General features: G+C 39.0%; 1 protein-coding gene across 1 annotated transcript in view; it reads right to left on the bottom strand.

The window, feature by feature from the left end:
* ywhae1 (tyrosine 3-monooxygenase/tryptophan 5-monooxygenase activation protein, epsilon polypeptide 1) overlaps positions 1-16458 on the bottom strand; it is a 67523-nt gene extending 51065 nt beyond the window's left edge. Inside the window, 1 exon segment of the mRNA XM_028806705.2 lies at positions 16161-16458. Within this exon segment, the coding sequence (XP_028662538.1) occupies positions 16161-16224 (64 nt within the window). The 5' untranslated portion in view covers positions 16225-16458.
* Positions 16459-16692: the final 234 nt, after the last annotated feature.

The raw sequence follows: 16692 nt of genomic DNA, 5'->3' as shown, positions 1-16692 counted from the left end.
GCAGTTTGCACAGGTGTCCAAACTTCTTTTGATTACTTAAAAACCCCTCCATTTGTCTTAAAGTAGAGTTGGAACAGACTGTTACTACACACTTTAAAGTACTACGTTGACAATATTACACTGTAGAAAGTTGTAAATTCCACTGATATAATTCCAATGACAAACAGCAATTAAATGAAACGAGAGAGCATTAACGACCTTGGAAGTGTACAGTACGCCTTTCACTTAGAGAAACTGCAAAAGTGTTTCAAATCCATGGAAGAAACCCTGATAGAAAGATCTGGTAGACCCAACGTCACAACCCAATAAGAAGACAAACTCCTGAGGGTCACCAGCAGCTTGCATGATGGGCGTCTGTCACAAAACACAACAGCTTCAAGCACAATTTAACAGTGGTTGAAAAAATCAAGTGTCAACTTCTACGGTGAAGATAAGACTTTGTGCAGGTTTGACAGTGTGAGTGGCAGTAAGAAAACCATTCCAAACAGAACGCGCAAAACACAACAGCTTCAAGCACAGCTTAACAGTGGTTGAAAAAATCAAGTGTCAATTTCTACGGTGAAGAGAAGACTTTGTGCAGGTTTGACAGTGTGAGTGGCAGTAAGAAAACCATTCCAAACAGAACAAAATAGGGCCTTTAAAGGGTGTTTGTACGCCATTGTGTTGGTGAAAGGATGGCTCCTCAGTGTGCAACACCAACTGTCAAACATGGAAGAGGAAAGGTGATGGTCTGAGGCTCTTTTGCAGGATGAAGAGTTGGTGACTTGCACAGTGTGACTGGCATTCTGAATCAAAAGGGTTACCACAGTTTGGCTGTTATCAGCAAAAGGTGGCCACTATGATTAATCAAAAATTTGAATAAAATTTCTCTGACATTTTTTTTTATTTACCATTGTCCATTTGTTCTGTGCCTTGATTTCACGAAATGTGTGTGTTAGACAAACGGTGAAAACTGCTTTTTCAAATTAAGGTGTTTGAAATTAGTACATTATAGAAAAAAATTAAAGCATCATTTTATTATCTTCAAAGTCTTATGGATATTTTCTCTGTATTTTCTTACTTAAAAATGAACCTAAGGGAATTATATTTTAGTATTTTGTGATCAATAAACAAGCCTACATAATGTTTTTAATAAAAAATGAACAGGTAACACATGTGGTCTATATTTTTAATTATAAAAAATACCCAAGTGAGCACTTTTAAAAGAAAAATTTCGTGCTCACCTGGTGTGTCACACAGATGCATGATTTACCCGTCATCCTCATAACCACGAACCTCCCTGCCCACCCCAAGAGTCAGCAGTGTGTCCAAAAAAAGGGTGGGTTATAGGTGTTTACCCACCAGTCTATAACACATAGATGTCGGGGGTGATTCAGGGCAATTCTCCCACAATGAGTCTACTGTACATTTTACCTCACTGCCTTGCTCCACTGAATAATGCATTGTAAGGGGCACAGTCTACAACACAATGGAAAGTGGAAGAACAAAGCTGTGCAATCGGGCCTGCTACAAACAAAAGGCCCCATGCAGTTAGAAACCAGATTGGCTGCTGGGGCCATTTGAGATGATCTTCACAGAAGCTGGATAAGTATTTCCTTCTGATGCATAAGCCCTGGATTCACAGCCAGCCATTCCATCAGAGGACATGAAAGTGAGTTGTCCAAAGGTTATGCCCCTTTAGAAAGATGTTCCCTCCCCAGCCCAGTTCCTTATATTGGATTTAAAGCCATGAGTGATTGATTACATCATCAAGTTCTCCAACCGAGTACAAATTCAGCTTTCCATTTATATCAGGCACTATGCCAAAAACAACATTAGGCAGTACCGACAATATATAATACAGAAAATGGTGTTCAAAGGGACAAAAAAGAAAAATGGAAATAGGCGCAGCCAGGGTGTTGAGGGGGTCCAGCTCAGTGTTGAGGGCTCCGCCAGGGCTGCCCTTTGTCACCGATTCTGTTCATAACTTTTATGGACAGAATTTCTAAGAGCAGCCAGGGCGTTGAGGGCGTCCGGTTTGGTGGACTCAGAATTGGGTCACTGCTTTTTGAAGATGATGTTGTCCTGTTTGCTTCATCAGGCCGTGATCTTCAGCTCTCTCTGGATCGGTTCGCAGCTGAGTGTGAAGCGGCTGGGATGGGAATCGGCACCTCCAAATCCGAGACCATGGTCCTCAGCCGGAAAAGGGTGGAGTGCCCTCTCAGGGTTGGGAGCAATATCCTGCCCCAAGTGGAGGAGTTCAAGTATCTCGGGGTCTTGTTCACGAGTGAGGGAAGAATGGAGCGTGAGATCGACAGGCAGATCGGTGTGGCGTCCGCAGTGATGCGGGCTCTGCATCGGTCTGTCGTGGTGAAAAAGGAGCTGAGCCGTAAGGCAAAGCTCTCAATTTACCAGTCGATCTATGTTCCTACTCTCACCTATGGTCATGAGCTATGGGTAGTGACCGAAAGAACGAGATCGCGAATACAAGCGGCTGAAATGAGTATTCTCCATAGGGTGTCTGGGCTCTCCTTTAAAGATAGGGTGAGAAGCTCAATCATCCGGGAGGGGCTCAGAGTAGAGCCGCTGCTCCTCCGCATCGAGAGGAGTCAGATGAGGTGGCTCGGGTATCTGATTAGGATGCCTCCTGGACGCCTCCCTGGTGAGGTGTTCTGGGCACGTCCAACCGGGAGGAGGCGCCGGGGAAGACCCAGGACACGCTGGAGGGGACTATGTCTCCCGGCTGGCCTGGGAACACCTTGGGATTCCCCCGGAAAAGCTAGAAGAAGTGGCCGGGGAGAGGGAAGTCTGGGCATCTCTGCTCAAGCTGCTGCCCTCGCGACCCCGACCTCGGATAAGCAGAAGAGGATGGATAGATGGATGGATGACACTTTTATTAACAATGAAGAGAGAATGCATAAAAAAATGATTTTTTAAGGTTAGATAAAAAATAATGAATCCGATTCCTATATTTACTAGAAAATGCAGCATATGCCCATTTTCTGAAAATGTAGACCACTCTATGTAACATGTTATAAGCATGTCTCACATCATTCTACATCACAGCAAGCACCCAATTCATTTGCCTGACGAGAATGGTGATTCACCAGGCAGAACATGACGTAAAACCCCTCCCGTTGTCTGGCAGAGTCACAAAGCACAGCTATATATACTCTTTATATACATAAAATAAAAAATACATGAAAAAAGCAAAAAGTAAGCCAACATGCAAAGACTGAAACTTAGATAAACAATAGATCATTTGCATTTTAAGACTACAGGTGTTGCTAAGGAAACGCCTCAAACAATGATATCACTTGAGACTCTTCATTTCTGGGTCTGTTAATGTAGTGAAAGGTTTCTAGCAGGAATTTTCTATCAAAATACAAACACAACTACATTACTAGGCGAGTAGAGGTAATGGTTCATTCCACAATAATATGACATATACAAGCATGGCATGTCTTTGGAAACAAGTGAATCAATACTTTTCCTTAAGAAACCAAGCTAATATCATCAGTATTATTGTTGTTAACAGCATGGTCAACATGTAGTTGTGTCGGCACAGATAGGCTCAGTCACCAATTCACATGACTCAATCATCCACAGCAACCAAGTGAAGGAATGTGTAAGATACAGTTAAACAAAGGGGGCGGACAATATGACTGGAACACAAGGTGCCAACAACCAAACAGTCAATTTTTCATTAAGAGTCATCAATAATACAAGATAGCTTATTATGCAAGACTAGGGATGTAATAGTACAGAAAGGTCACATTTCGGTTCACACTTTGGCACAATGAGATTTAAGCAACAAAAAATTCAAAAGAATAAGGCTAGGATTCCTTTCATTTATTTTGCATTAAAAGTTACCACTCATCAAATCCTGAGGTATTCTAGTTGATAGCCTACAGCCTGTAGTGTATTAAGCAGTAAACACATAACATATATACAAGTGTGTTCTGCATGGCTAATAAAAACCAAAAAGCAATCAATTACAAACTGAAGAATCTCTTGTATTTTTTTTTTTATTAATTTTTATTGTAATCATTCCATACAAATAGATCAATTTATAATCAAACCCCACCCCTGAGAAGGAGAGCTTAGCTAAAGGAGAATTGCTTAGGGCTTTTTAATAAGACAACAATACGCAAAGGAAAGGGAGAAATAAATATATATGTGAAGGAGAAGGGAATTAAATGCGGTAATCGTTATTTCTCTTATTCTAAAATAATACTGATCAGATCCTGCCAGGTTCTGAAAAAATTTTGTACAGATCCTCTAACGAATTCCTCCGAATTTGATTTTTTCCAATTTCAAATAATATAAAACATCGGTTTCCCACTGACTTATCAGAGGAGAGTTTACGATTCTTCCAATTTAACAGAATAAGTCTGCGTGCCAAAAGTGCAGTAGCATCTCTTGTATTATTAAAAGACGAGACCAATACTAGTAAGAGTGATGGAGAGCACAGGTAGCCTAGCTCCAGTGATTGGAACATCTGGATAATACCATCAAATGTGTGTTAACACACAGTCCTCATTCGATCTACTGCTCAATCATTTCTATCGTAATTCACTGGGAACTCAAAATTCTCAAATGGTTGATTTAAAAAAGCAAGCAAATCTTCCAGCTCATCTGTGGCATTTAACTCACCATAGTGTGACTGATATCGTGAGAAGCCAATCAGCTTGTGGATAAACTAGCTAAAGGCTTACAGTTTAAGGTTTTTGTGCAGAACTTAAATTTATTTCCCCGTTACATTAATCTTTGCACATTCACCACATATACTCTGTATGACTGCATGTACTAAACCATAAGAAGCTTATCACGACAGTTCAATACAAATACACGTACCATTACAACCCTAAGCAGGACTATCAAATCTGCTTAATTATTCTTGAAATTACCTGGATTTTTATCCGGTTTTACTGTAAGAAAGGAGATGTACTCAACTACACCACCACAAAAAAAAAAAACCAGCAAAAATGGTACACTATATTGATTTTTACTGAAACTGCACACACACACACACACTTAACAGCAGGTTGTTCAGGGAATAAATTGATTTCATAAACAAAGGAATAAACAAATGATGTAGGTCATAACTGATAATATCATAAGGTACATAAATGCAATTTGCAACCTAAGGCACCTAAGTCTTTACGTTCTTTTGCCAAAAAAAAAAAAAAAAAAAATGGAGTTGTAGTCTATTGGTTTATTTCCATCTCTGATGTACATTGCTACTAAGATACACAATTGTGAGATGATTGGTGTTTAGTTCACCAATTTACTCTCGCTTTCTATTTTTCTCTATTGTTTGTAAGGCACGTCTTACGTTTGGTGAAGCTCCTCTCCCAATAAACTGAGCTAGGTGGGAAGTATATGAAAGGCAATTATATCTCTAGGACAGATACCCAGATTTTTGACAGAGCAAACAGTTTGAAGGCGGTTGTCCTGTTCAATTTATATAGAATTAAAAAATATATACAGTAATCCCTCACTATATCGCGCTTCGACTTTCGCGGCTTCATTCTATCGTGATTTAATATGTAAGAATATTTAAATATATATCGCGGATTTTTTGCTGGTTCGCGGATTTCTGCGGACCATGGGTCTTAATTTCTGGTACATGCTTCCTCAGTTGATTTCATACAAGGGACGCTATTGGCAGATGGCTGAGTAGCTACCCAACCAGAGCGCGTATTACCTATTAAAAAAAACTCCTCAAATATATTGTGAGCGCGGGGGCTGTTCGCACCCCTGGAGGATACGACCGCTCCTCAAAAAATGCTGAAAGATTACCTTCACATTGCTCCCTTCCTTGCTGGGCTTACATGTGGCTGCTTTGTCAAGTGATATGCTTTCCGCATGGTGCTTCGCATACTTAAAAGATCAAACAGCACGTATTGATTTTTGATTGTTTGCTTTTCTCTCTCTCTCTCTTGCTCTGACATTTTCTGCTCCTGACGGAAGGGGTGTGAGCAGGGGGGCTGATCACACCCCTAGACGATACGGTCACTCGTCTAAAAATGCTGAAAGATTAACTTCACATTGCTCCCTTTCTTGCAGCTGCTTTGTCAAGCAACATGCTTCCCGCACGGTGCTTCGCATACTTAAAAGCTCAATGGCACGTATTGATTTTTAATCGTTTGTTTTTCTCTGTCTCTCTCCCTCTCTCTGATATTCTCTGCTCCTGACGGAGGGGGTGTGAGCTGGGGGGCTGTTCGCAACCATAGACAATACGGATGCTCCTCTAAAAAATGCTGAAAGACTACCTTTACATTGCTCCCTTCCTAGCAGCTGCTTTGTTCTGCGGTGCTTTGCATACTTAAAAGCCCAAACAGCCCTATTGATTTTTGATTGTTTGCTTTTTTTCTCTCTCTGACATTCTCTGCTCCCGACGCGCACTCCTTTGAAGAGGAAGATATGTTTGCATTCTTTTAATTATGAGACAGAACTGTCATCTCTGTCTTGTTATGGAGCACAGTTTAAACTTTTGAAAGAGAGACAAATGTTTGTTTGCAGTGTTTGAATAAAGTTCCTGTCTCTCTACAGCCTCCTGTGTTTCTGTGCAAATCTGTGACCCAAGCATGACAATATAAAAATAACCATATAAACATATGGTTTCTACTTCGCGGATTTTCACCTTTCGCGGGGGGTTCTGGAATGCAACCCCCGCGATCAAGAAGGGATTACTGTATAAAGCTATGCAACATGATTAAACATTGGTCCACAATCCCCAGTCTCATCCAATCAGCTTATACGCAAATTATTATTACTATTTTTTTAACCTATGAGGGCTGGATGCACCACAAGTGGTTATGCATACTGTATACACACACAGACATTAAAACACAATGGATGTATTTTTAGAACAGCATTCACAAAAAGAACCTATACTCAGGACTACAAATTCAGTACTTGTTTATATATGAAGTCAGTTCTATGTCAAGATGTCATTATTGCTCTCACGAAATTCATGGGGTCCTAACTAAATACAGTATTTATCCATACTTTCTCCCAATAGGTTTTCCTATAAAGTAAGTTGCCGTACCACTCATTTGACAATTGAATGCCCTTTCATTTAAAGGCAATACATATACAGGGTAATTAGGTTCTTATTTCTGTGCTATTTATTTTTATATGAATTTTCTAATGAGCTCTTCAGCAGAATTTTAACATGACAAATTGAAAATTATAGTAAATGCAGTTTATCAGATAATCCTTAAAAAAAAAAAAAAAAAAAAAAAAAAAAAAATGCATTAAAATAAATTTAATTACTTTAATAACCAGCTACTTTAGGGTAACTTCCACTGGCAAGTAGGAAATTTAGGCACTCATTGCCTCAGAACACTCAAATTCTTGGAGGCATGGACTGAACAATGTGCTGAAAATCTCCTAGTAATTTGGGTCAGAGCTTATTTAATGACATCATACCATTTCTACAGATACGCTGACATGATTAATTTCATTCCGTGATAAACTACTAAAATGGATATTTTACGTTATCGATTATGTTATCAAATTTGTCAACAAGGTTCTGCTCAATTACTAATATACAGTACAATTTCAAATAAGGGTAATCTTTTAAAGTTGATGTCCTTTTGATTTTAAAGCATTTACATGACTTTCAGCCACCACTCCTATACAAAAAAAAACTTCACTTCCACTCAGTTGAGGCCACAGCACACAATTAAAAAAGAAAGACAAATATATAATACTGATTTAAAGTTCAATTAAACATTTCTAGGCAAAGCCAAAGAATCATTGTGTTTACATATTTGGGTTGAAGTGAATAACATGGTTAAGGCAGAAGCCTTCTTTCTTAATAATCCACATTTACTTATGTAAGTTATCTTCGAGTACTTCAATGTCAAACTGCATAAAAAAAAAAAGCATTACACCTGTAATCACTTTCTTTTAATTTATAAATATGTTTAGTCAAATTGATTTATAGGTTTGTTACTGGAAAACATACAACAAACACTTTCCCACTTGGCTGTGCGATTGAACCCTGCAAAGGACCCGGAATGTGTGTTTTTCACCTTGCACCCGGTGCTGCTGGAATAACACTGGTATTCTTACTTCAATAAGAACTGAATTATGTAACTTAAAAAAAAAAAAAATCAGACTACATAATGTACATTACTTAACATGTTACCCTATTGCTCTCAAAATTTTATGTTGCTGAGATTAGCAATGTATGCTTAGTTCAACATAAACTTAGCAATTTCTTATGAAATACTGAGACAGATTTTAGTCAGAAGAAATAATGCGACTGGATTATTCAGGGACAAATCTACCTCTGTTAACCAGGTTTCTGGGAAGACAACCCAATTTCTCTAACTGGAATAAACGTTTACATGTCATTTCAGAAATCGGGTTTCTGTAAATAATCAGGTTATTGAAGTGCATATAAACATTCTAATTGTTTAAAAAAACAGAATGCTGCCCATATAAAATAAATTTATGTAATTACATTTTAATAGTGAACTTGTTTTACGGAAACAAACAGGTATTGACTGCATTAATTTAACAATGAAGTAAATCATATCTACAAATAATTGATCTCCATTTACCTAGGGTACCCTGCTTTGCTGAACTCGCCAGTAAAAAAAAAATTAAAGCCCCAAGAAATGCACATGTAAAAGGGACCGATTTTCACAGAGTTCTGAAGTTTGCCAAGAATACGGACAAAATGAGAAATTGCCCTGAAATGATAATGAGCTCGCTGCAGGGCACTTTGCCACACCTCAGAGCGGTTACTCACTCAGAGCGGTTACTCATGTTGGACAAATGCAGAGTGACATTTTATTTTGTTAATAATTTTTTTTTAAAAATCCAGGTAATACATGTGGTCTATAGTTTAATTGTAAAAATACCAAAATAACACTAATATAGAACATAAGGCTTCACCACGTCAGGTCATACAGGAACTTCTTTCATTATTCAAAGTTTTTGAAACAGATAAGGTAGAGAAAAAAAATGGAATCAGCCGATCCAGTAACATAACACTGGTGACTGGTATCTTCCATTAAAAAACCTGATCAGAGAATCCCTAATTCTCATGGTTAGCTGCTGACCACTCATGTCCATTAAATCGAACATTCTGTCCCTCATCACATTATTTTAAACTAGGGCTACGAATCGATTTAAAAAAAAAAAAAAAAAAGAAATTAATCATCGCATAAATGTATATAATTAATCACATCTAATAAAACATGTAATTGTAAAATGAATGCATAAATCATGAACTAAATACACTCAATCACAATTAATGTAGAATCAACACAATTAAAAAGATATCAGTTTAAACTTAAATAGCCTTAAACCTGAATTTCTACCAAAAAAAAAAAAAAAAGGTTATTTGAGAAAGTACAATCTGAATTTGTTCCTAAAAGCCAAATTGAAAGAATCTAATAAGAAAAGGAGACCAATGCATTAATTATTAAACTGACATAGTATGAGACACACAGACATGTCAAAGTTAAAAATTGGGAGTGGTCTCCCCTAGACTTTCTCGTATACTCAGATATGGGGATGGATATTTGAGGACTAAACAGCAAGACAATGATTATATATTTAAATTATGTACATTAAAGAACCATCAACAAATCAAATTAAATTAATATATTGAACATTACAAAAGTTGAATAAATCAGACACAGCAGCTGCATTAATAAAAGGTAAAGTACCAATTCCAGATTAACGGAAATACCCCAACAAGTTGATCTATGTTTTGTACATAATACTTGTATGCAAAATTTGATTGGCCTAAGTGAAAGCAGACTCAAGTTATCGTGTTTACACACACATGGACCTAATTCCAAAAATAGTATTTTTGGACTCTGGGAGGTCTAAAACATTGAGATTCATCCAAATTTTGACATTGAATCTATGGACGTTTACAATACTTTCCCTGTACTTCTTATACGAGAAAGTAAAAAAAAATTATCCAGACCACTGTTGACTTTGAATGCACTGCTAAAGACTGCATTAATTGAAAGAATACACATCTCTTAAATAAGCATACATTTAAAATTTGTGTTAAACCTCCGCAAATACTATCCTCAATTGTTCATTTTGTGTAGAGTATAATTACCAAGTCGTTGATTTTCAACCAGTACGCTGTGGAAATTACAGTGCTGTGCCCCCTGGGTCCAGACCTGAGAGACACATGTTGCTCAGATGGTAGAGACCTGTCCAATTTGGGGAGGGGGACTACCTGGAGAAGCCAACATTAAAAGCAGCTCCGGCATCGCCATTTTGCAGACACAGCACTTAGAGAGCACTTTTAGCAGCTAGGAGATGTGTCGGGGGTCCATCTGTCTTGGGTGCATGTGCTCCATTGACTCACACTGTGCCAAGGGACAGTGGCCATACAAGTTGCCTCCGACCCTGGGTCAGTGGGGTGAGGCAGAGAGACAACCACCTCTGTGAGCAGGCAAAAGTAAAAAGCAGCTGGGGAATGCATCCATAGTGCTTACTAAGTGCTATGTATGCCAACTGCAATCTCCGAGATGCTTTTTTGCCTCCCCCTGTCCCGTCCCGTCGGACAGTTTAGCACATCTAAGATTTTTTTTTTTTTTGGATGGTAGAATCGTGGTGTGCCTTGGGATTTTTTGGGTTACAAAAAGTGTGCCACCACTGAAAAAAGGTTGGAAAACACTGCTCTAAATACACCTGTGCTCCTGCCGTGCTAGAAAAATCTCGGTAGCTGCACTCTCTCTCAAAAACTGACACTGTTCATTACTTGGATGGTTATGTTGCATTGTTTGCATAAATTAGTAAAGATACTACAAATCAAAATAATGGATAAGGATGATCATTACACTTCTATTTCGGAGAAGTTTGTCATTATATTATGGCAGTCGGCACTGTAAGCTACCTGGCAGATCGGCAAGTTAAAAACAGACGTACTGGATACTTATTTTGATTTCAGTGCCAAACAAAGATAAATTATTTTGCAACGATGTGAGTAGGACATTGATTCCCTCTTACAGAAACATGAAACGGGGGAAAAAGAGAAGCAATTTACCTTCACAACTTTTCTGCCATAAACTCCCCCTCCCCACCACCCCCTTTCTTACCACTCTCCTGCACCTATATCAACATGTATAAATCAAGAAAATGAACACCAGTGTTATATTTTGACATATGGTGTATTGTTATGAACTGCCTATACGAAATGTTAAACCTTTAAATGACATAAAAGGTAGTATATAAATACAGTAATGGACGTGTATGCAATTATATAGGTACACACTACACTTTGTTTTACAAAAAAATACAATAAAAAAAATACAATATTTACATGAAATCATCACCCTGACCAAAGCACTCATTGCCGGCCTGGGATGCGACAATATTTTCAACACGTTAAACAGGCCGCAATCGCAAAAAATTATTGCGTTAACTTTCCCAGGCCTATTTTAAACACACCCATTTGACAGCAAGTTTAAAAGCACAATTGACTTAGATTTCACTTCTAACTTTGCTTATAAAACATTGGGTGTTGTGCACAATGCCAATTAGTGCCAATAGTAATGCTCCCAACACCCACAAACACGTTTCTCTTTGTTGTTAAGAGAAAAAAAGCTTTAATTTATAAAGACTCACTAGCCACACTGAATCGGGTATATACAAGATTTCTTTTTTGTTTTTAAAGACTTAAAAATGTCAGTTTAAAGAGCAAGTTTAGAGTGGTTAATACAGCATTTGTTTTAAATATATTGGGCAATGCACACTTTCACATATGCAGAGAGCTCAGTGTAATTTTTCAACACAGTTTTATATAAGCCACTTAATTAGTTGTCCTAATTTTTGCACATTAACAACAGAAACCTATGAAAATGACTTTATAGCTCATTTAAACTTTCAATCAAAAGAAAAAGAATTGGCTGGAAGGAAAAAATGCAAGCACTGATCTACCAGGACCAATAATGAGTAACTAGTTCTGACATTGACTAGGATTGGTTACCCTGTATTTCTCTGCATTATGTACTTGTTCACAGCCAATATCATCCATATTTACATTACCAAAAAATATTCCAGGATAATGTAGAATCAAAAAAAAAAAAAAAAAAGACCCAACTGTGTGCTGTCAATGTAATATAGATTCTAATTAGTCTGAGAGTTATCAGTTGCTGCATCGCAAAGGGGTACAAACTCTCCACAAAATATATTGGCCTGCAAACTATTCGTTTCTCCTCTTTTCCACATTTACTGAATATATCAATCGTATTTTATGATGTGCCGGGGCAACTGACTATAGTTCTCTGTAAACTAAACTATAAGATAATGTCCACCTTTAAAACAAAAGCACCTCCACAGTCATGTTTCAGGTTGCTTAAGTGACTGGTTCCGTCATTCAGTAAGTTCAAGGTGGGGATTGAAATTGCAACCTGATGGTTTAAATCCAGTGCCCACGCCATTGTCACACTATCTACAAAATCTAGTGCAAAGTTCATCCTTACTACAGATGTCTGCAGTAACAAACCTTCCATCAGCAATTCAAGCTCAGTGCTTGAATGTACAGACACAACAATATGCTTACACAGGGAAGAGACAGATAATGTTCATTTTTTGATGACTAAATTCAAAACGCTTCTATACAAAGGAACACATACACCATTCGGCATAATGCTCAACTGGGCATGAATCATGTTCCTTCCAAGCATTTCTGGAAACAAACTGCAACTGTCAGTCAATCAGATAGAAGAAGATAATAGAGCACAGTGAATACATGTTAGATTAACTGGTTATTCTGTGACGAAGTACATAAAGTTGTAAGTTAAAAACAAATAGATGCATCATTAAACAAAACTGTAATGGTACAATTAAGGTATAATTTCAAGTGGCTGATACACCATCTAACAGGAAAAAACTTGATAAATGTAAATGGGTTTCAGTATCTGATCCCATGATTTTTTTTTAGTTTCTTCACCAATTAAAAATAAAACTCAATTTGAACAAATTTAATTTTTCAAACCAAACTTTGGAATGAAGTTCTGAAGGGGTCTCAGTTTGTCAAGAGTAGCCTTTGGCACAGCATATTTACCAGATGATAAAATAATAAAATACTAGTTTTTAAAAACATATCACAAGGTTTAAATATCTTAACACACAGCAGCCAGCACACACTGCAAGTCTAAACCCAAGTCGGCAAATGAACATAGAAAGTTTTATGTATTCTGGGTGCAATGTGTTTTTCCTACCTCACAGCTGCTTGATGACTCATAGCAGACACTGCCTACAAGGAAGCATTTTTTGAAAAATCCACACACAAGAACTAAATGAGACTGTACTGAATCATGGTCAGAGGGAAAAAAAGTAGAAAGCAGAAAAATATGTGCACATGCATATATAAAACAAAATTAAATGCTATGTGACAAATTCCGCAACTACTCTAACTCCAGCTATCAAGGACACCACCACATACAGGCTTTCATTGATAAAACACTTAATGAACTTCCAAACAACTAATTATTGCCAAGTGTATTGCCAGAAAGACAAAACTGTCATTCAGAGTAAAGAAAGATCTGTCACACACCAACAAAAAAAAAATTAATACTTAAGGATCATCACTGCCTTCGGTTGACAAGACCACTTCCTACAGCACAAAAAGCTACTCATATGATACTACAGACATAAAAGGGTCCCACCTTGTAGTTCAATGGACATGTTCCAGCAATGCCAGGCCAGCTGGTTCAGTAAATGTCTAACACCAAACCTGTCAAGTTTGGCAAAAAATGTGGGCAATCTAATTTCAAGTGGCAATACAAGGAAAGAGCCAAGAATAAAATGCCTTTGTACAGGTTGGCAATGACAAAAAATATACATCTCCATCTGGACCACAAGTTTTGATACTGTATAATAAATTATAGGGTACTCGATCATTAATAAGATGAAAGCACAGCGGCCCTGGTCCGGATTAAACGGGTTAGAAAATGACGCGACATCTCATTAAAGACAGAAATGCACAATGTGGCGAGTTGTGAAGATTGACATCATTCTATCGAAAAAAGAAAAAAAGGCGTTTCAGTTACTTAGAGGCATCTTACCTCTCACAACCAGCACCAACTTTACATATATATTGTACACGGTTTCAAGACAGTACACAAAACAACTACGGAGGTCTCTGTAAATGCTGCACGAAACTGACAGGAAAATTGACGCGGTTAATGACCATTAAGGTGCCAAACTCGTATTCCTGAATCGGTTTATGCCAACGCCAAGGTCAAATGAAGTCGGAATCAGGCAAGAGCAGAACCGATCCAGTCAGGAGCACCAGTCAATCGTTGAGCTTCAACAGGTACATGCTGTCACTCCTAACAGAATACAGGACAATAGTGCCGGCAATCAAAACGCAAACATAAACCTTTGGAATATACCCGAATGAATATGAATTTGAAAATAGCCCATGCAAAATAAAACATCGTAATCACAAAAATGTCTCAGGAATTCAATAGGTTCGCTTTGCTGATTAAAAAACTGGAGAACGCAATACGTAAATAATCCTTTCGTGCCTGCAATAAGAGGAATCAGGAATGGCACAGAATTCTCTCAAAGGTACAATGAGTCAAGACGACAGTATAACATTCGCTTTGAAACGTGCAACTGAATGCTGACAGAACGAAAATGTTGGCGACTACTACCGATGGGAAAGTGTAGGAATTACACCAGGAAATAGTTTAGACACATTCTGATCCCTCCCCTCTAGCAACAGTCATTTTGACGAAAATTCGTTTATTCGGTTTTCAGACAGCAGATTTCCAGTTACAGTTGTGTACCTTTTTAGGGTTTTGGGGCTCAGAATTTGTATAGACATTAGCATCGCCATATTTATAATTCAGCATCGTGTCCCTTTACGATAGAATCTGGCAAATGCACTACTCTGAAATCAGTTTTTATGTATGTTTCAAAAGGCCCACATCTTACCTCACCCGCGTAATACTCGAGCCAGGTTAACGCTACAAATCACGTTGAAATCCATTGCCATTTTCAAGTGCCACCACACCCACAATGGATGAAGACAACTTGAGACGCATTTTTTAATACTATTTCTAGTATTCATTTTGATTCGTCAACTCCTCGACGGAGAAATCAAATCGCCTAAATGTTAAATAAACTCAACCTTGTGCAGTATTACTGAGTAGACTATAAAACCGATTTTCTTGAAAGGATAACCCGACAGACGTAGATTGTTAAAACAAGCATATCTCGCCCACTCCAGAATAACTACAGGCTGTAAGCTAACATCACAAAGACAAATGGAACACGGCAACTGAATGGTTCAAGCCGCTCTTGTGCGAATGAAAGTGAAGTCCATTCGACACATTGCACGTAGTCGCCATTTTGAACCACCCCCAAGTGTGGCAGTCTTAAAAAAATGCAGCCATATTCACGTTTTAAAATCTCGGGAGACACTGACTGTATGGTGGCGGCAAAGAAGATGTGCACAACTAAAAAGTGCAACCAATGTGATTTTCCGTCTGCACTGTCCGGCACCTCTTTGTGTGCAATTTTCTATCGGGCGTGTGTGCGCGGTAATCCCAGCCGCAGCGGCACGCTTTTTCCTACGCCATTAGGAACAAAACGTCTGTCTTCCTCCCACAATCCACCCCCTCCCCTCCCTATCATACCCTACCCAAGCGGTTCATTTACTGAAAAGGTAAAGACTCCGCCGCTCCTTAAACTACCACTTTTCTTCACCGATCAAGTAATGAAAACCATTCCATGGTTACTTGTCATCCCCCTTTCCCCAGCGTTTCCCTCATAACTCCCATTTGTGACCACAAGAGCGCAGCCCCTCCTCTATTGAGCACTATTTTATGAACACAGAGACCGGGTGCTTCAAAATGAGAGACAGACGAGAACATTCTTAGTGGCCTCTCGTCACATTAAAACGTAGTCTCATATTAAAACCTGTACTGCAATCCATATCCTTATCGCCTTAGGAAAACGATTTTCTCCCGCCCGCCATTTTGTCTCCCCAATCTCCTTTCCCTCCCTTCCTCCCTCAATGACTCCATCTTCAACCTTCTTCCCCCCCATTGTGGTCCTGCGACCCCCCACCCCCCCCCCCCCTTCTGCCTTGCTTTCAACACAAACAAGTGATCAATACATTTAAAATATAACATAATATTAAAAAACAAAGACGCCAATGGAAGTCTTACCGTCATATCTTTCAGCCTGCTCGGCGAGCTTGGCCTGATAGACGAGGTCCTCTCGCTCTTCCATGGTGCTCTGACGCGGGCTGGCGGTGTTCTGCGGGCGGATAGAAGCGGATCGGTTGAGGTTGAGGGTGAGTCTCGCGCTCGCTCACTCACTCGCACACGCGCGCGCTCTCTCTCTCTCTTTTTTTTTGCTCGCTCGCTCTCTCTCGCGGCACAATCTCGAGCCGCGTCCCAACTCACAGCCGGCAGTACTGGACTAAAGATGGCGGCCAGGGTTCATCCGGGTAACCAGCAATCCAGAGTTCCCTTCTCTCTCACTCTCTCTCTCTCACACACACTCACTTGTCATTCCCCGCCCCGCCTCCCTCCCATCCTTTTTACGCCTGCTTGACACTATAGCAACGGTTCCGTAGTAACAAAAAAAAAAAACTTGTGCGACGCACACACACAAGCACAGGGGAGAAGTCAGGCTGTCAAGAGCACGAAACGGGAGGGCGCTCGATTCTTGTTGATGATTACCCCTGGGATACCA

The sequence above is a fragment of the Erpetoichthys calabaricus genome, chromosome 8 (genome assembly GCF_900747795.2).
Source record: "Erpetoichthys calabaricus chromosome 8, fErpCal1.3, whole genome shotgun sequence".
In the NCBI taxonomy this organism is placed as follows: domain Eukaryota; kingdom Metazoa; phylum Chordata; class Cladistia; order Polypteriformes; family Polypteridae; genus Erpetoichthys; species Erpetoichthys calabaricus.
The sequence above is the reverse complement of the archived record's forward strand: the minus strand, read 5'-3'. Positions and strand labels throughout refer to the sequence as shown.